A 21,022-nucleotide genomic window follows, 5' to 3' on the forward strand; every position below is an offset into this window, starting at 1 on the left:
TATTCAAGATGGCCGCCAAAATGGCCACCAAAACCGGAAATTCCCCTGTATTTCCTTCTAAATGGTGAGAAATTGAAAACTGTTGATGGCCCCTTTACCCTAGTTCGAGAGTGCTGGATCAGAATCTTGATAAAACTCTTGTATCCTTAAGGGTTTTGAGATAATAAAGATGGCCACCAAAATGACCGCCAAAATTGGAAACTCACATGTAGACCCCCTTTTTCCTTCTAAATGGTGTAAAATTGAAAACAAATTGATGATCTTACCGTATTTTGAGTTTGCTGAATTTGAAGCTGCAGGATACAGCTCTGGCATCCTTGATGGTTTTGAGATGATAAAGATGGCCGCCAAAATGGCCCCCAAATGGCCTTCAAAAACGGAAATTCCCATGTAGGTCCCCTAATTCGTTCTAAATGGTGTAAAATTGAAAACAATTGATGGTTTTACCCTATTTTGAGGGTGCTGAATCCAAACCTGGTTGATGCAACTCTTGTGTTTTGGGGGTTTTGAGAATTCCAAGATGACCGCCAAAATAACTGTCAATATTGAAATTTTTGAGACCCTATTCAGCACCCTCGACATTTTGTTGTTGCCATTTTTGCATTCCCTAGGGTTTTCAGATGTCCAAGATGACCGCCAAAATAATTGGCAGAAATTGAAATTCCAATGTTGATATTCTTTTTTTCTAAATGGTGAAAATTTGAAAATAAATTGATGGTCTCACCCCATTTCGAGGGTGCTGAAGGTTTTGAGATATTTACAAATGTCCTGTATAAACGGAAATTCCTTGATATTTTCTTATAGATTGTGAACTATTGTGCTATAACGTGAAGCGAGGGATTAAAAGCAATAATCCGTATTCTTGAATTCAACTCGGTTGAGCAAATTTGTCAAATCAGCCAACAATTAATGGCATCCAAAATGACTGTCACAATGGTATTGTAATATACTGAGATATTCCGATATGTCTCAAACGGAACTTTAACACGTAATGGAAAGAGTAATGATATTGATATCATACTGAAACGTACAAAGATAAGACTGAATTTGTTTTCATGCACAATTGTTATAAAGTAATGCCTGTGGTAGCCAATAAGGGCTCCGCAGACTGATGTGAAGTTAATCCTTATTGGCTATAAGAGTAATATTAAGTTATGGCCTGCTGGTGTTTGGTGTTGAAATTTGTCTTGTATTCTTATGAGTCTCACCGCGTACTCTTATGAAACTTGTGGCATATTCTGATTACGTCACTAGAAATGGTTGCATCCATGACCACTATAGTAGATTTCAAAAGCACTCTGCGTGATTATGATATTCGTAAGTACTGGACTATCAACTATTACCTTACATGTTGTCGTTTGTTTGTTTGTTTTTTTTTACTGTGCGTTACCTGTGATTTTTCCATCCCCTCGTGTGTATATATATATATATGATATCGTCACTTGGGCGACAAGACCCTGTATCTGAAATTTTAGTGAAAATGATTTTTTTGTTGAATAAACAGTCAGATAATCAGTTAATGATGTCCTGTCCAAACCTCAGCTGTCTTACCCCAAAAATGAAGCTACCATGGCATGTCAAAGGAAGGGTCCTCTCATTTGTTATAGTGCTTTGGCTGCCATGTTTGTTTGCTTTTTGTTTTTGTTCTTGTTTTTCTCTCCTGAACATGTGACATTTTGTAGATACGAGGTTTGTCGCCCCATATATATATATATATATATATATATATATATATATATATATATATATATGATATTACATCATATTGAAGAAAAATTTGAAGCAGAACAATAAAAATGTCCAACTCTTGTTTTCAACAATGTCATCAAGAACCACCAATATAAACCAATTAACCAATGTGAGTGTTCATGGATGAAACGATTATAACTGTTCATGGATTAAAACAGGTAATGTTGGGAATCTCAGTAAACTTCTCTACATCACTATCACAATATGATCGAGATGGGTATGTCTTGTCCACTGATTGTTAGTGTTCAAAACATATCCATGATATGTAGATGAAACAGTGTAATCTTTCAAATATTCAACCGCATCTGTAGTCTTGCATGATTCATTCCTGGCACAGCGGTATCTTACAAACTCCAAGATATCCGGTAAAGCTGGTTTCACTGTACAGCAAGTTCAAACTGGGATGTACAATATGCGTTCGTTTATCAGCAGAGTATAGTTTGGTTTAGATTTTGCCAGTGACGAAAACCTGAAATAGGGTAAAACCATCAATTGTTGTCAATTTCTCACCATTCTGGCGAGTATTTTGGCGGTTATCTTGAATATCTCCAAACTCTCAATGATGTAAGGGTGGTATCGTCCAGATTCGCATTCAGCACAGTGATCGAAATAGGGTAGAATCATCAATAAAATTGTTCTCAATTGCGAAACATTAAAATTGACATACGTGGAAATTTCCGGTTTTGACTGCCATTTTGAAATCGGAATAGGATAGAACCATCAATTGTTCTCAATTTTGAACCATTGAGAATGAAATACGTAGGAATTTCCGTTTTGGCGGCCATTTTGGCGGCCATCTTGAATATCTCAAAATCCTCAAGGATGCAGGAGATGCAGATTCGGATTCAGCACCCTCCAAACAGGGTAAAACCATCAATTGTTTTCAATTTCTTACCATTTAGAAGGAAATACATAGGAATTTCTGGTTTTAAGTGGCGGTCATTTCGGCGGCCATTTTGGTGGCCATCTTGAATATCTCAAAATCCTCAAGGATGCAAGACTTGCATTACCCAGATTTGGATTCAGCACCCTCAAAATAGGGTAAAACCATCAATTGTTCTCAATTTCTAACCATTTAGAAAGGAATACATAGGAATTTCTGGTTTGGGCAGCCATTTGGGCGGCCATCTTGAATATCTCAAAATCCTCAAGGATGCAAAAGTTCCATCATCCAGATTTGGATTCAGCACCCTCGAAATAGAGTAAAATCATAAATTGTTTTCAATTTCTCACCAGTGAGAATGAAATATGTGAGAATTTCCGGTTTTGGCGGCCATTTTGGTGGCCATCTTGAATATCTCAAAATCCTCAAGGATTCCGGAGTTGCATCATCCTCATTCGGATTCAGCACCCTCCAAACAGGGTAAAACCATCAATTGTTTTCAATTTATCACCATTTAGAAGGAAATACATTGGAACTTCTGGTTTTAATTGGCGGTCATTTTGGCGGCCACTTTGGCGGCCATCTTGAATATCTCAAAACCCTCAAGGATGCAAGAGTTGCATCATCCAGATTCGGATTCAGCACCATCGAAATAGGGTAAAACCATCAATTGTTTTCAATTTCTCACCATTTAAAAGGAAACACATGGGAATTTCCGGTTTGGGCGGCCATTTCGGCGGCCATTTTGGCGGCCATCTTGAATATCTCAAAATCCTCAAGGATGCAAGACTTGCATCATCCAGATTCGGATTCAGCACCCTCGAAATAGAGTAAAACCATCAATTGTTTTCAATTTCTCACCATTTAAAAGGAAATACATGGGAATTTCCGGTTTGGGCGGCCATTTCGGCGGCCATTTTGGCGGCCATCTTGAATATCTCAAAATCCTCAAGGATGCAAGTCTTGCATCATCCAGATTCGGATTCAGCACCCTCGAAATAGAGTAAAACCATCAATTGTTTTCAATTTCTCACCATTTAAAAGGAAATACACGGGAATTTCCGGTTTGGGCGGCCATTTTGGCGACCATCTTGAATATCTCAAAATCCTCAAGGATGCAAGACTTGCATCATCCAGATTCGGATTCAGCACCCTCGAAATAGGGTAAAACCATCAAAAAACATTGGGTGGACGGTAAAACAAGGTTAGGCCCAAAAAATGGCTTTGGCACCCAGACTATTACGAAAAATAAGAAAAACATCAACAAGTGTAGCAGAGGGATCATACAGCGTGACGTACGGTGCGTACGGTAATTACACTCACTGTTGTTTAGGATTACCAGTAACATGTGTCTCTTGTACCATGCTTGTATGCACAGTGCTAGCCTTTTGCAAAAGGCAGCTCGCTATAAATTCAGCACACGCTCACAGAGAGCAATGGACTTGCACACACAGCGCGCAACGGGCAAGCACGCTACGATCCGATCGCTGTGTGCACGCGAGTCCATTGCAAAAGCCTCTCTGCAGCTGCTGCCTTTGCCAAAGACTTGCTAGCTAGCTAGCTAGCTACAGTGTAGCTATGCTATCCTAGCTGGCCTCGTAAAATGAAGAGCAAACGAACAACATGGATATGCATGCATGCTTCATACGTCGTTCATATTTACGGTGATATAGTGTCGATCCTACTCCGTATTTTACAGCTTTTGTCTATGGCCATATTGATACTAGTACATTGGTAAGTTTTACGGTATCGGTAATTTAGTAATGATACCTGTACATCGCGTATTCCAGCTACTAGGTTGGCTGTTGGTAGCTTGGTAGACTGACATCGGTAGCATACAGCAGTGTAGCCTTTAAACAAGGCGACTCGCTCTGCGTGCCCCCGTATAGCGCGTTTACCCCACAAACCTGTTGGCCGGCGAGTGGAGCGAGCCGCCTTTATCCACTCGTTCAGGGATGTGTACTTTTGTCGTTGTTGTTGCTTTATATTCTTTGACAAATTTGCGTACAAATTTGATGCAGAAAATACACAAGGCACCAAGGCAAGCCTCGTTAATATTAAGCAACTATTCTTATTCTACTTAATATTAACGAGTAACGAGGCTTGCCTTGGTGCCGTGTGTATTTTCTGCGTCAAATTTGTACGCAAATTTGTCAAAGAATATAAAGCAACAACAACGACAAAAGTACACATCCCTGAACGAGTGGATAAAGGCGGCTCGCTCCACTCGCCGGCCAACAGGTTTGTGGGGTAAACGCGCTATACGGGGGCACGCAGAGCGAGTCGCCTTGTTTAAAGGCTAACAGCAGTGCTGTTACAGCTGTTGTCTATGGCCAGATTGATACATCGTTACCGCACAAGGCCGATGTAAGTTTATCTCGTATTTGCAGCTTTTGTGTGTGTCCAGATTGAAAGATCGCTCATTTATCAGTAAGTTTTAGTGATTGCTTACCTTCCAAATGTCGATAGGCATACATGGCCCCAAGTTGGCCTTATGAAATTGGGTGTACATGACGGATTTTTTTCCGTGATTCGACTGTACCCGTGTATACAACGCACCCCCGATTTTCAATGTTTTCCGACGAAAAAATAGTGCGTCTTATACACGGAACTTTACGGTACGTCTTTCACGAGGAAAAACATACAAAGCAAACAAACAAACTAGAAATGTTGCTATGGCGACTGGTATGCCTCTGCCATAATGCATGATTCTCCTAATAGGTCTAGATAGTACATGTGGACAATGTGTGATTACATTTTCACAAAATTGGCAAAATATTAAAATGACAAGTTTGTCACAAATGTGTTGAATGTTCACCTTCCTTGACCTAGGTTTAATTGGATGAATAGGAGAGCATGTATTTGGGGATTTAAGGACTTTAACTTGACTTTGAGCCATTCGTACATTTATGCATCGAGTAATTTTCAAGGTACCGGTATGGAGAAAAAGTGCAATTTCTGTATTGAATAGTAAATTGTTACCATTTTCATATGGCCTTTGACCCTAAAATTCATAAGATAATCACTTTCAGGTAGAACATGCATAAATATGTAGTAAGTTTCAAGATAACTTGAGCCACTTCAGAGATATGGAGGAAAAAGTTAGTTCAGCACTTTCACTTGATCTTTGACCTTTTGACCTTTGAGGTAAAAAAAAAAAGAAAAAGAAAAAGAAAACTTTCCAGAGAAATTCTATTAGGTTACACATGCATACACCAAGTGTAAAAAAAAAAATCCTGGTGGCATTGCATAAACATGAGGGAAATAGTAAAATTTTGAAGTGTTGCACTTGACCTTTGACCCCATGAACCCTACATTCTCTAGATAATCACTGCCAGTCAGTACATGTATATACTATGTTCCATGAAGATACCTTGAACAATTTTCCAAGGTATGGAGAAAAAAAGGAAGTTTTAATATTTCTACTTGACCTTTTGACCTTTGACCTCATGACCCCAAACTTTCACCAGAGAATCTTAATTGGGTAATACATGTATACACTAAGTTTCAAGAAAATATCTTCACGCATTGCATAGATATGGTGGAAATAGTGAAATTTTATGTATTTGACCTTGACCTTTTGACCTTTGACCTTGAGCATGTGCACCCAAAAGTTGATAGGCACAACTTCACCCCCTTATACACATACATGCCAAGTTTCATTAGGATACCTCAACAGGTTTTGATAGTTACCTTGTCCACAAAATTCTTTATGGACGGACAGACGGCCGGAAGGACGGACGGAAGGATGGACGGACGGACAACCCGAAAACATAATGGCTCCGGCACCACTTCGTGGCGGAGGCATAAGAACACCTACGAACGAATGTTGATAGCCAAAACTTTGAAAAGTAACAAGTAGTTATGATGAGCGTGAACTGAAATTAATTGTCATGATTTTGCTGTCTAACCAGGTGATGACTGCATCTCATTGGACCTACTCGTAGTGAATTTGTCTGGGCATAAGAGACCTTTTTAAGTATTTCTGTGATTGCATTTTTAATTGACTGATTAATCAATCCTTTTTTATTGCTCAGGGAACAGGGATTAAGTACACTATATTCGACTGTTTGATGTTTCCCACTATGCACCAAAAGAAAGGCTATAGAATCACGATATCTTTGCAATGATTCCTTTAATTCAACTAATGAGCTGGTTCTTCGATCGATATTTCCAGGATATTTACACGCTGTTTATTCCAGTGTGCGCATTCTTTTGTCTGGCACGCACCTGGGTGTGGCACCTGCTTTTGTGGAAATTTCCACAAGGGGAGAGGGGTACGTGGGTGTCCAGTTTCCTCGAGCCAAAGAGACTGCATGTATTCAGTATTTCACAATCTCTTCGCTCTAATTTATTGTCATTCGTGCTTTCCCCTTATTCTTTGCTGATATTGAACATTTAGATTTAACTTTACAAAGGTTGGTAGATCGTGGATCTTTTTGTTGTGAGGTGTATGTAATTTCTTTTTTTATCATTCTTTGGAGGGGAACGAAGAGTAAGGGGGAAAGAAGAATAAGAGGGAAAGTGAAATAAAACGAACGGCACGTACGCTCAGCATTCACAGTAAGCCGTCTTTTTATACCAGCATAGTTTTCATCATCACCATCAGACATCACTCAGATCATTTTAGCCTTTTCCTATCAACATTAAGAAACTCGCATAGTCCCTCGAGATAAACACCGAGGAAAATAAATAAGTATAACAAATACAAAGTATCAACACCTCCCAACAACACAAATATTTAGAAAAGACAACACACTTCGCTTCGATTCGAAAAAGTATTGCAGCAAAGCGGAGAAATCGCCGTTACGAAAATAACAGTGTGAGACACTTGAAAGAATTACGTTTAAATATTTCAAAGTATAAAGGGAACGGATAAAGTGATATAAAATGGAAGAAATCGTACCAAACAAGGTGTGAGAAACAACAGAAATAGAACGATAAGTTTAGTAGTAGGATTAGGCCCTAGCAAAAGTTTGCAGCACCTAAAGCTATGCGAAAATTATAATACATATTGGAAACTCGGTATTGCGACGAGATCCTTGGGATCGTCAATAAACGATACAAAACAAAGGAAATCAATTCATTTTGACCAGAAAATAGTTTGTTATAAGTATTCTGTTATATGAGATCTCCTTTAATAGGCCTAGAAATACATCGAGTTTCCACGATACTCTGGAAAGAAGTTTGAACGCTTTTCACCTGCACATACTGCAGTGCACATCAATACACAAACAGAAACTCACCTCTTCATTGCAGAAAAATGATGCAATAATGTTACAAAAAACACACACAACACTCTAAGAATCATTTCGTACTTGGGAGGCAAGGGAAAAGCGGAAGAAGTAGAGAAAAAGAAGCAGACATTGCACAACGGAGCGCTTCTACCCCTACTCAAAACGAAATAGGGTACTGTTTATAGTGGCAGCTGGCTACAGTGTGTAGCTAAGCTACTCATGCTCCCCAGCCGGCCACACATATGGATACCACGGCGATCGATGTAAACATCCGAGGTCCGTAGGCGACAGGGATTCACGCGTGCGAAGTTCCGTTCGGTGTACACAGTACGCAAGCAGTGAATTGCGTGTGCGCACACCTTTCTATAATAGAAGCTACGAACACACACACGTCGGGTACACAGACACAGACACACACAAATGCGGGCAACCAGGCAACGCGGGCCGGCTGGAGAATGAAATATGAACAGTGTGTAGTCTATATTGCAAAAGCAGGGATAATAACTTCGGGCGTCAGGGCTCGCTGCGCTGGGGTCACTCGCGCTCCGGGCCGGGGCGCGCTGGGGAGAGGCGGGGAAGCCTACCGCATGGATGTAGCGCTTGCTGTATAGGCGATAGGGCATTATCGGAATTTCCAAAATCCATAATTTTTAGGCGACATTCCGTACTCTCGTAATCGTGGTTATTTCCCGTAACAATTACGGGAAATCCGTAATAGTTGGCAGCTCTGTACGGGTGATGTGAGCACCACAAAAATGTGGGTACGTGGGACTGAACCCTGTCTTCCTGTGTGGGAAAGACTACGAAATTTCGTGCTTGGAATGAAGGTAGAAAGTGTACCTCTTTTGATTATTTCCAGACATATCCGGACGCATGACTTCTCAAATGTGATTTCTTAGAGTTCCGTAAAGAAATACATACTTAGTATCATACTTGGAAGTTTTTTGTTGTTCACAAAGTGAAAATGTGAAATTTTAGCAACTATTTCTGACAACTATTTTCCACTTTGAAAGTGAAGTTTTGCTCCATTTTGGAATATCTAATTGTCATTATCTAAACAAATAAACATAAAGGCAGGTTTTACTTTTCATAACTGTTTGGATCATAAAAAAATACGAATTAATAGCAAAGTTCCAGCAGTTTTGCTGCGAAACTTTCCCAGCGGTTTTTGTGCAAAACGTGTTCATTCAAAAGGAAAGCGAGATCACGTCAAAATGAAAATGCTGAATTAATTGCACCTGTCCACTGCGACTGGATAGGCATAACTTCACCCACTCATACCTCTAATGTTTTTTTTTGTTATGCTGTCCACAAAATTGATTACGGATGAAAGGATGGACGGATGGACGGACAACTCGAAACCATAATGCCTCCGGCGACACTTCGTGGCGGAGGCATAAAAATATGTCTTGTGCAACTACACATTACATTGAGGGCACATGCCAAATTTCAGCTGAATTGCTTAGAAACTAATAGAGTAGTTCAATGCACATTTTGTGTGATTTTGATGAAACTTTGCTGTTGCCATGGCAATGCAATGCGGGATACTGACACAAAAAGGTATCTTGCACATATATATATAGCTATAATAGTGGTCACACATGCCAAGTATGGGGTCAATTGCTCAAACATTGAGGGAGTTAGGTCAGTCCACATATTTTTGTATGATTTGTAAAAAAAAAGCTACTGTTGCCATGGTAACAGATTTCTTAACTCTTGCGATAAGGTGTCTTGCACAACTACACATTGCACTGATGGTGTGTGTCAAATTTCAGCTGAATAGCTTTAAAACTGAGAGAAGTTGGATCCACAACATTTTGTGATTATTTACAGAAATTTGCTGCTGCAATGGAATCACACAAATATGGGATACTGACAAAAAGGTGTTTAGCACATCTACCTGTGATAGCAGCCACACATGCCAATAGGTCAATTACTAAAAAACTTACAGGAGTTTGAGCTATAACATTTTGCATGAAAATTTGTCTTTACCATACCACCGATAATAGCGGTTACACATGCCAAATCTTAGGTCAATTGCTCAAAAAATGAGAGTAGCTCGAGCCACAAGTTTTGCACCAACCAACCTCCTGCCCGACCGACTGCCCAACCGACCGCCCGCAGAGTGATTATTACTGTATATTCCCCGTACACACTACGTGTGGGTGGGGGTATAGATATATAAAATTTGGCATTGCCCATCCCTTGGATGAGCCCTGAGAAATGATTATGGAATCTAATAGGCATCTTTTTGAATGAGAACATAGCTGAAATTTACACAATATTCATCCCTAGATGCCATGCCATCAGATATTCAATATACTTGTTGTGTCTGGTTCCTTCCAAGTTTTGCTAGAAGCTGATCATATCTTGATGAGTATAAAAGTTTAGGGACTGCAGATGACGATGAAAAACAAATAAAAAGCAAAAGAACAAAGAAAAGTGATAGCAATACTACTACTAATTACTACTAACTCGAGGGCATGTATTAGCTTCAGCTGATGCCAACTCGGGTTCCATAAACAAAAGTTGTGCCTCCGAACCTGTCTATCTAACATGACTCTCCTTAGGTCATTAATGCTATCAAGGCCTGCATCCTTCTTCAGTACACTGATTAAAGTGGCCCTACTTCTTCCTCTTTTTGCAATTCCCTGTTTAGGCTCTCAGAGTACGAGGGAATTGGCAGATAGCTCAGGGTGTCGCGCACAGTGTCCTGCTAATCTCATCCTTCTCTCACGCACTTTGTCAGACACCTTTGGCAATGTACCATACAAGTCATCATTTCTAACATAGTCACTCCATGAAACATTAAGGACTATCCTGAGCATGCGTGTGTACACTCCGTCCAATGCTTTCTCTTGTCTGGCTGTGAGTGTCCACGTCTCTGCTCCATAGAGTAATACAGACTCAACTGTTGTGACAAAAAGTCGCCGTTTTATGTCGTCGCTAAGCTGGGATTTCCACACTTTCCTCATACTGTGCAAAGCATTCCATGCGTGGCCACGTCTGATCCTAATGTCTTGTTCTGTCGAGGCAATCCAGGAGCCCAGATACTTGAAGTCGTTCTTCACATCGCGTACTGCGCCATCAAAGGTTGTGATAGTGGTGTCGTCGATATTAAATGCCATCACCTTTGTCTTCTTTGCATTGAGCCGTAGACCAATCTTCTTGCATGATAGCAATATGCAACTATAAAAATACTCATTCCAATACGCATCAATTTGCTATTATTTGCTCAGTTTGTTTTGCTTAAATTGAAAACACAAACTTATGCACTGGCATGCTGTTAGTCACAAGACAAGATACATAGTAAAGATATGAAGGGGGAGCAGGAGGCAGTATATCATTTTTGTTTTAACTATGTACTATATACAGATGTTCCATCATCTAAGGACTGCAAAAAATATCCCTCACCTTATTGCTCCCAAGCATTCCCCACAGAGAGAATGGTATGTTCCTAACCTGAGTTTCATCTCCAGTCCTCCTCTCCACTTGAAGGAGGAAAAGGTCAGGGGTCACTTTATTGTCTGTGACCCCTTGCTGTAAGCCACGAGAGTCATCCTGCATCAACCGCCTGTCCAAGACCACTTCTAACCAACCTGCACACAGACAGTGATGTATACATGGGTATCAAATATAGATGAACAAATACATGCAAGCAAGTAATCCACACAAATTGAAATGGAGAAGTAGATGGAACGATAGGATGAAAAGATATGAGATGTGTACTAGAAATTTCTTTCCATTGCAATCCAAAGTAGTTCTAGTCTTCATCCTCACTTCATGTGCAGCAAGGCATTGAACTCCCATTATACAGCACTTTGAGACACGCAGTTTTCTCTTTGTATATCAAAATTTTATTGTAACTGGACAAGCACAGTATAGAACAAGGCAAGTGCCAAAATGTGTCTTGCCAATTCGCATAGAAGAAATAAATGTTTTTCTAAATCCCAGAAGTTCACTGACCCTATCTATGACCTCTGACCTCTTGGTGACCTTCAACTCCCCAAGACACATTTACCAGCCAAGTTTGGTCACAAACGGACACAGGGATCAAAAGTTATGAGCCATAATCGAAACACGCCAAAAAACTTAACATTGGGCCCTAAAATTTGTTGACCCCTGTCTGTCACCTTTGACCTTGTGATGACCTTCAACTCCCCAAGGGACATCTACCATCCAAGTTTGGTCACAAACTGACATAGGGATCGAGCCGTAATCGAAACACACCGTAAAAACTTAATATTGGGCTCTCTAAAAGTTCGTTGACCCGCCTGTGACCTTTGTCTTGTGGTGAATTTCAACTCCCAAGGGACATCTATCATTCAAGTTTGGTCACAATCAGACATATGGATCAAAAGTTTTGAGCCATAATCGAAATGTACCATAAAAACTTAACATTGGGTCCTAAAGTTCATTGACCTCTGTCTGTGACCTTTGACCTTGAGGTGACCTTCATGTTTAATAAATTGTGTAACTTTTGTATAATCACTCTTCCCTCCAAGTTTGATTGAAATCAAAGTCCTCAGTAGAGAGTTATTCAAGTTTTGGTAGTGTTATGGACGGAAGACGGACGGATGGACGGACGACGGACAGACCCCGCAGGCTATCCCTTAGTCTCCCCGCACCTCCGGTGGGCTCGACAATAATAACCATACATTAATGTATGTTGTTTTAATATTGAATACTCATAAAGCAATGTTCAATGTGATACATCTCATGAATTTTGTATAAGTCTTACATTGAAGAGAGAGCATAAAGTTGTTTGTACTTTTATGTGTAGTTTGAATCAAAAGTGCATTATTCCAAAAGCATTTTATTCCTAATGCTCATTTTTCTGAAGATTCACTATTCCCAGGATTCGGTATTCCAAAGGTTTGCTAATCCAAAAATGAACTAGAAATGTCGCTATGGCGACTGGTATGCCTCCGCCATAATGCATGGTTCTCCTAATAGTACAATGTCTTGGCAATGTGTGATGATAGTTTCACCTCATTGGCAAAATATTAAAATGACAGGATTGTCACAAATGTGTTGAATGTTTACTTTCCTTGAACTAGGTATAATTGGATGAATGGCTCTATATGTGACCCTGCACCACAAAACCAACAAAAAGTTGTCAGACATGGATTTTAAGAAATGGGCATATTCTGAAAGAGCAGACTCTAAGCTTTAAAATGATGTATAACTCAATTCAAGTGGATTCTCCTAACCCATATAAATTTTGGAAAGAAAGCCCACACTCTGGAAAGTTTAAACTGAGAAAAGAGGCTCTGAAGTACAAGGTCTATTCAAGCGCTTAATCTCTGCACTAAGTTGTGCTACTTGTGTCATGAATGGGACAAAAACATGAAGTAAACCACTGCAGTAACAACAATGACGGGATTACCAGATTAAGCTGAAATTGAGCATGCTCTATTAACGCATTCTGTCCATGATAAATGTCAACTTTCAAAGCAGTAGCATCATCTTTTCAAAAGTTATTAGAATTTAAAGTGAAGAGTGTGCAAGGGATTTTCAAGAAATGAAGAAAAGCCTGATTACACTACTCTACCAAAAAAGGGTTGTAGAAAAACTGCTGAAAACCCACTTTCCCATTAAATTTATGATCCCAAACTCGAGAATAATGTACAAGAATGGATCTGTCAGAAAATATGGAAAACGCAAATTTGACTTGGTTGACCCGTTTCACCTTTCTTGAGTCCTCATGTAAAATCAAGGGGTGTGACTTTCTGTTTGTTTTGTGATGCACGGTCACATTTGCAAGTATTTGGGGATTTGAGGATTTTTACTTGACTTTTGACCCTTTGATAAGTTTATGCATTAAGGCCCCCATCTCACTAGGAAGGCGACCATGGCGACCATGGCTATCTGTGACGATTTTACAAATCGTGGTGCGATCGCCGTCTGTCTCCATTTTTGGTCTCCGAGGCGATTACACTACGGTTTCTCCATGCTCAACCTGCGCTGTAGGCGATAGCGCCACGATGATAATATGACTCTGCCACGTTGTTGCCGCATTTCCAGGTCGACAAGACGCGCTGCTTCTGCGATCGAACCGACTGTGTTGCGATATTCGTACACTTGTCAAGATCTTGCTACAACAGTGATACGATCGGAGCGATAGTGATACGCTTATGTCGGGCTCATGCTACGATCTCAAGCAATCGCGGTATAAAATGGGTTTCATGACTGAATTTCTTCTGTCAGATGTCTGTGTCAAATAATAATAATAATAATAATAACTATTTCTTATTGAGCGCTTTTACAGGACCTGATCAAAGCGCTGTACATACATCAACAAACAATATTTACAAAGTATAAGAACAACATAGTTACAATTGAAATAGTTCAGACTTCAGTTTCCTTCTAAACATTTCTTCTGAATTACATACAGTATATACCAAAAGAAACTTTGCGTTAATCAACATTAACGTTTCATTAACGCAAGCGCTTTCACCTGAATCGTTAGTAACGCAAAGTAACGATCGGGAAAATTAACGTTTGTAGTAACGATGAGTAACGATGAGTAACGATCCCTAACGCAAATTAACGATGTTTCGTTAAAATTAATGATAGGTAACGCAAGAACTCACGTGAGATTTTGGTTTTGTAACGAGACCCGGTGAAAGGACGACGTAGCCCCTGCTGAGTGTAGCGATTTTATAGCGGAGTCTTTTCGCGAATCGAATCACGATTTCGCGAATGGTTAATTTGCGACCGGCGTCACCAAAAAGCCGGATGTTTGCCTTTAGTTTTGAAAATGAACAGCGGTAACTATCGGCTCCGTAAGCTGCTAGAATAAATGTCAGATGTTTGCTCTTAATTTTGGAAATGAATAACGGTAATATTCGACTCCGTATTATACAAAAATAAATGTCGGATGTTTGCTTATACTTTTGGAAATGAATAATGGTAACATTCAGCTCCGTACGGTGCTGAAATTAATGTCAGATATTTGATTTTGCATTCGGAAATAAATAAGGATAAAATACGGCTCCGGAAGATGCTGAAATAAATGTCGAATGTTTGCTTTGACGGTCGAATATAAATGAAAATGATAGTCAACTCCGTACGATGATAAAATAAATGCCGGAAGTTTACTTTTACGTTCAAAAGTAAATAACAATAATATTCAGCTCCGGAAGATGCTAAAGTAAATGTCGAATTATCCCTTTGGCGTTCGGAAATGAATAACAATAATAATCAACTTCGTACAACGATGAGATAAATGTTGGGTGTTTGCTTTTACTTTCGAAAGTGAATAGCAACAACATTTGGCTCCAGAAGATGCTAAAATAAATGTCAGATGATTGTTTTTACGTTCGGAAATGAATAACAGTAATATTTTGCTCCATACGATGCTAAATAACTGTCGCATGTTTGCTTTTAAATTTCGAAATGAATAACCGTAACATTTAATTGCGTTTCATGGTGAAGTTAATGTTTGCTTTGACGTTCGGAAATGAATAACAATAGTATTCAACTCCGTCCGATGATAAATAAATGTCTGATGTTTACTTTTATGTTCGAAAGTAAATAGCAATAACAATCAGCTCCGGAAGATGCTAAAATAAACATTGAATGTTTGCTTTGGCGTTCGGAAATGAATAACAATAGTATTCATCTCAGTACGATGATGAAATAATTGCTGGATGTTCGCTTTTACGTTCGAAAGTAAATGGCAATAACATTCAGCTCCGAAAGATACTAAAATATATGTCGAATGATCCCTTTGACGTTCCGAAATGAATAACAATGATATTCAGCTCCGTACGACGATGAAATGCCGAATGTTCACTTTTACGTTCGAAAGTAAATAGTGCTCAATAACATTCGGCTTCGGAAGATGCCAAAATGAATGTTAGATGATTGCTTGAACGTTCGGAAGTGAAAAGCAGTAACATTCTGTTCCATAATTAAGATGCTAAAATAAATATCAGACATTTGCTATTTAACATTTCGAAATGAATAACAATAACATTCAGTTGCGTTTGATGTTAAAGTAAATGTTGGATGTCTGCCTTGACGTTTGAATGTAAAAAACAGTATAACATTCGGCTCCGTACGATGCTGAAATATGTCAGATGATTCATTTCACTTTCGAAAGTGGACAGCAGTGACATTTGGCTCCTTCGATCATAAAATAAATGTCGGGTGTTTGCTTTTGAATTTGGAGATGAATAACGGCAATATTCTGCTCCGTACGATGCTAAAATAAGTAACAGATTGTTGCTTGTACGTTTGGAAATGATTAACGGTATCAATCGGCTCAGATAGATGATAGAATAAAGAGCGGATGTTTGCTTTCACGTTCGGAAATGAATAAGGATGATATTCAGGTCCATAAGATGCAGAATGAATGTCGGTTGCTTGGTTTTACATTAGAAAATGATTAACGGTAACATTCGGCTCCGGAAGGTGTTAAAATACTTGTAAATGTTGGATGATTGCTTGAATTTCCATCAGAAATAAATAACGGTAATTTTTGGCTCTTTACGATGCTAAAACAAATGTCGGATGTTTACAATGTCTGCAAATGCTCCCACTTTCTCATTTCAAACGTAAATTTTGACCACTTTAATAGGCATCAACTTGTATAATAATCTATAAGCCTATTTGCGAAATCTTAGAACTCAGAATAACGGTATGAGATGACTAAATTTTCTATTCATTTATTTTAGACGTGGGTACCTGTATCACTTCAGAAATACTTGATATTTATTTTTCTATGTTTAGTAGGACCGGTAGTTTTGCTTGTTTGTTTTTCTTTTCGGGCCACCAAAAAATAAAAATCAATCATTTTGGTGGTCCGATCGGGCCACCAAAATAAAAGTTCGTGTGGAGCCCTGGCCTTTTGTGGATAGTGTCTTGCTGAAAGGCAAATATCGGGCTTCGAGGGGATTGAAACCGTGAACACGTACCATTAAAATGATTCAGATTTTACAGAAAGAATGTCAGCACCAGGAGTAATCGCACCGGGCCGAAAGGGGAAAAGGAAAAGTATATCCTGAATCTACCCTCACATCGACAAGAAGACAAATGAAAAAAAAAGAAAAGAACAGAAAATGAATGGACCCACATGACGCATAATTTTGGAAAATCTGCGGGATATTCGTTATTTCATTTTGCTGTGTTCAAACTATACACCAGTATAGCTTTTCGAGTGTGATCTTAATGCGTATGAATGCTCTATGGACTATAAGTTTATAATGAAAGAGGGTAACTATACAACAATTAACGACATTGATAACGCCAAACAATAAGAAATTTCAGAGTGCAAGGAAAATAAGACATCCCGGAAGTACGCCAGACATCATAATTGCTTTTTTTGTTCCTTTCTAGCTCCACAGCATCACCTAGGAAAATCGATTTGACCAAGAACAAAAGCGCGTCCCTCTTTTCTTCCCGGGCAATTACCCCGGACCATTCCCCTGGCCCTAATCCTAACCATAACCCAAACTCCTCACCCTAAACCTAACCCTAATCTTTACTCTAACCTTACCATTTAGTCCATGGGCCAAGACCCGAAAAATGGGTTGTTGGTACCATCTGAGGTGGCACAACCTTTTTGGTGTCATTTTGTTTGTCGGGTATAGATATGCTTATCAAGCTATGATAGCAATTTCAAATGAGTAGCTTAGTCATAATAAATGAATTTTTAACCAATTTGGTCTCGTATTTATATCCCTATACTTCTGAATCGAAACTAAACCGCTATACAAAGAAGAGCACTGCCTTCTGTATGTCCACAGGTGTTCTGTTGTAAACGCGGTGCGCTTAGTCTTTATTCAAGGCAGCGAAGGGAATATCCACAGGGTTATGATGTCCACAGCTGTCACGCGGTGCGCTTAGTTCTTTATCTAGACCAATGTACCGTTATCATATCTAAAGTTCCTCATAAAAGGGATTATCTATACTGTTTTTATACTACCCTATCAACAAATACATCAGTTTTAAACAAAAATCAATCTGTTCATTTACAATATCATTCATTATAATGTATCGTAGTGTACCGGTACATTGTTTTTGCATTATCTTATATTGTTGGAGGGAAATAAAGCGACATTGGCGTGGTATCAGCGTTTTCACCGTAGCGTTTTCACCGGAAAATGATAAATGATTGAAAAATACGGTAAAATTCACTAGGAATTGCTTTTGTTGTTGTTGTTTTTAGATAAAAGGATATACACTGTATCATACGCTTTGGATATTCCCTTCGCCGTCTAGAATAAAGACTAAGCGCTGTGGACATCATAACCTTTGGATATTCCCTTCGCTGCCTTGAATAAAGACTAAGCGCACCGCGTTGACAACAGAACACCTGTGAACATACCATAGAGCTGCATTTTACAGCTCTATGGAACATACAGAAGACAGTGCTCTTCTTTGTATGGCGGTTAGTTTCGATTCAGAAGTATAGGGATATAACAACGAGACCAAATTGGTTAAAAATTCATTTACTATGACTAAGCTACTCATTTGGAAATGCTATCATAGCTTGATAAGCATATCTATGCCCGACAAACAAAATGACACCAAAAAGGTTTTGCCACCTCAGATGGTACCAATATCTGGCCTGGCCCATGGACTAATTAACCAGTATTTAGCGGGGGAGGGGGGTAATTGCCCTCTGGGGTTAATTGCCCGGATTAGGTTGCAACACACAACAAAAACCTCTTCCCTAGCCCTACACCTTCCCGATCTCTGTGTGTTGTCAGGTGAAACGACATGTTCAAATACAAGAATAAAACAACAGTAGGTATTGATTGAAACTTGACACCCATTCATGCCAGCCAGGCCAGGCTGAAATGTAACTTCAAAACACATTCCGACAGCTGGCTGGCAAAACCACATGGCAAAGGAATTTGCGCGCGCGTGTGGATTGCTCAATAAAATTGGAGGGCCTGGGAGCGGGAAAACAAGGGTGATTATTTAGTAGTCTGTGAGTTATCAAAAGCAGACCTTTCGAACAACTGCAAACGTCATGATACTATTTTGTCTTCCTTTTGGACTGAAAGAAAAAAATCACACAGACGAGTTGAGTACACGTTGTATCACAATTTTTTACATAGCCATGCAAAACGATTACTACACTCATGTCATGACAAGAAGAATCAATATTCCAAGAGAAATACAAAGCAGCCTCGGGTACTGACGGTGACAAGAAACGCCACGCATTCACAATGCACGTTGGGGAGCAACAGGGAGGTGGAAGAGAGACACTCCACCTCGCTGGTGACAACACGATTGTGACGATCTCAAAGCATGGACCCTACCACGCCCAGCAAATCTGCGTGCTACTTCTCAAAATTTGAAGGAACTTTGTCTCTGATCTGTTGAGTTGTTTTTGCTGAATATCAGGAGCTTTTCATGCCTGACGTTCAAATGGATGGTTGCCAAAAATTTCATAATTTATAAATCTCTCAGTAATTTATTTTAGGCTGTTGATGCTGCCGTAAAAACATTAGAAATTTCATAGGAACTAGTCAGGATAAAGACAAAAAATCTCTGCACAAAACAAATACAAGTATTTTTTATTGTCATTGGTAGTCAAATTTGTGTTATACAGTATTACAGATATGATTAAAGCAATAGGTATAGTATTAACTATTGTATTACACGTAGTAACACTTTCATGGTAAGTAAGTTCACAAAAATCTCAGGAGAGTTTTTTTTAAGGAGTGCAACCATTTCTAAACGTGAAGGCATGTTAAATGAAAGGGGAAAAAAAAGAATAAAAGTTTGTAATCCTGGGTCTTCGACTTGAGCTATCTTTAATTAAACATTCCTTCTCTGTTCATCTCCAAGACCCCAGACTGTTCATGACCTCCGAGAATGCGCCAGTACGCGCGGTTTCTTCTGTTGATTGGTCTCTCTCTCTCTCTCCACCCCTCCCCACTCCCCACTCTGGCACCTTGGCATCGTGGGATTTTTCATGTTTCTGGGTAAACTTTCATGTGAAGCGTGCCTATCAAGTCACCACTTGACTCACCTGCTGGCAGTGTAATAATGCGAGCAGAAAGTGGTAGACATTTTCTTCTGCTGCAGCTACTTTTACTGCCGAAATACTCGGCTTTGTCACCACACACTACCACCAGTTATTCGGCGAGACACACGTTGTGTATTGGAATATAAATGGACTTTTGCACCTTCCTGAATTGAGTAAGTGTCTGACAGTTGTTGAAATCGTGACATCGTTAACGTTAGACAGTCGGCGTTAGTTTTAGGCTTGCGTATGCGTGATTTTATGGGTTCAATGTTCGATGGAAAATGTTGGCTGTGGGGAAAAATGTGGCTTCAAAATTTTTGCCTGCCAGATTCCATTGACTGCGCCCATGAGTACAAATTTGACGACCATGACAATACGACATTGCCAGGGGAGTTCTGCACAACTACAAAATCTTTTGGTATTTGATATCGCTATTTAAATGCCCTCCGCCGGCAGGAAATTGTCCGTAGTAGATATTAAGAACGACAGTTACTTAACCGAGGCATCTCCGAGTCTCGCAATTTCCGAGATTTCTTGCCAGTCCACATGACAAGTCCGCTAACGCAAGATCTAAAAATTAACGCACAGTAACGATCTGCAACGCACAGTAACGATCTGTAACGATCTGTAACGATCATTCACGCACGGTGATCGTTAATTTTGTAATGCAGAAAGATTAACGCAGTACCGATCGGCGCTTGCGTTACACGTAAATTCAACGCAAAGTTTCTTTTGGTATATACTGTAGACGGAGTTATTTTGGTAGAGTGTTCCAGACAACAGATCCAGCATATGAAAATGTACGTTCGAAAGCTTTGGTTTTTACTTGTGGGATTTGTAGGACTGTCTTATCATTTTGTGACCACAGTTGATATCTGGAGGCTGTAGGGGTGGTTAGTAGGTTGGATAGGTATTGAGGAGCGGCATTCATCATGCATTTATAGACAAGAAGAGCTAGTTTGAAATCGATACGCTCTTTGATGGGGAGCCAGTGTAACTGCTTCAGTAAAGGAGCACTCGGGGATCTTCTCTTTACACCAAGCACCAGGCGAGCCGCTCGATTTTGGACTTTTTGGAGTCTTTTCACATCACTGACATTCATATTTGCCAGCAGGGAATTTCCATAGTCAAGCCTGCTCAGAACTAGAGAGCGTACTGCAT

The 21,022-nt window shown here is 39.6% G+C and overlaps 1 protein-coding gene across 2 annotated transcripts in view; it reads right to left on the reverse strand.

The window, feature by feature from the left end:
• LOC139740100 (alpha-mannosidase 2x-like) overlaps positions 1-21,022 on the reverse strand; it is a 236,935-nt gene that overhangs the window by 57,774 nt on the left and 158,139 nt on the right. The window contains exon 20 of one of the 2 annotated variants that reach the window (XM_071650686.1): positions 11,332-11,468. In XM_071650686.1, coding sequence (XP_071506787.1) covers positions 11,332-11,468 — 137 coding nt within the window. Of the gene's footprint in view, positions 1-11,283; positions 11,469-21,022 lie in introns of both variants that reach the window. The other variant, XM_071650685.1, reaches the window with a different exon arrangement.

This window comes from Diadema antillarum, unplaced genomic scaffold, assembly GCF_040938485.1.
Source record: "Diadema antillarum isolate AM-2024a unplaced genomic scaffold, OU_Dant_1.0 seq00000835_RagTag, whole genome shotgun sequence".
Lineage (NCBI taxonomy): Eukaryota > Metazoa > Echinodermata > Echinoidea > Diadematoida > Diadematidae > Diadema > Diadema antillarum.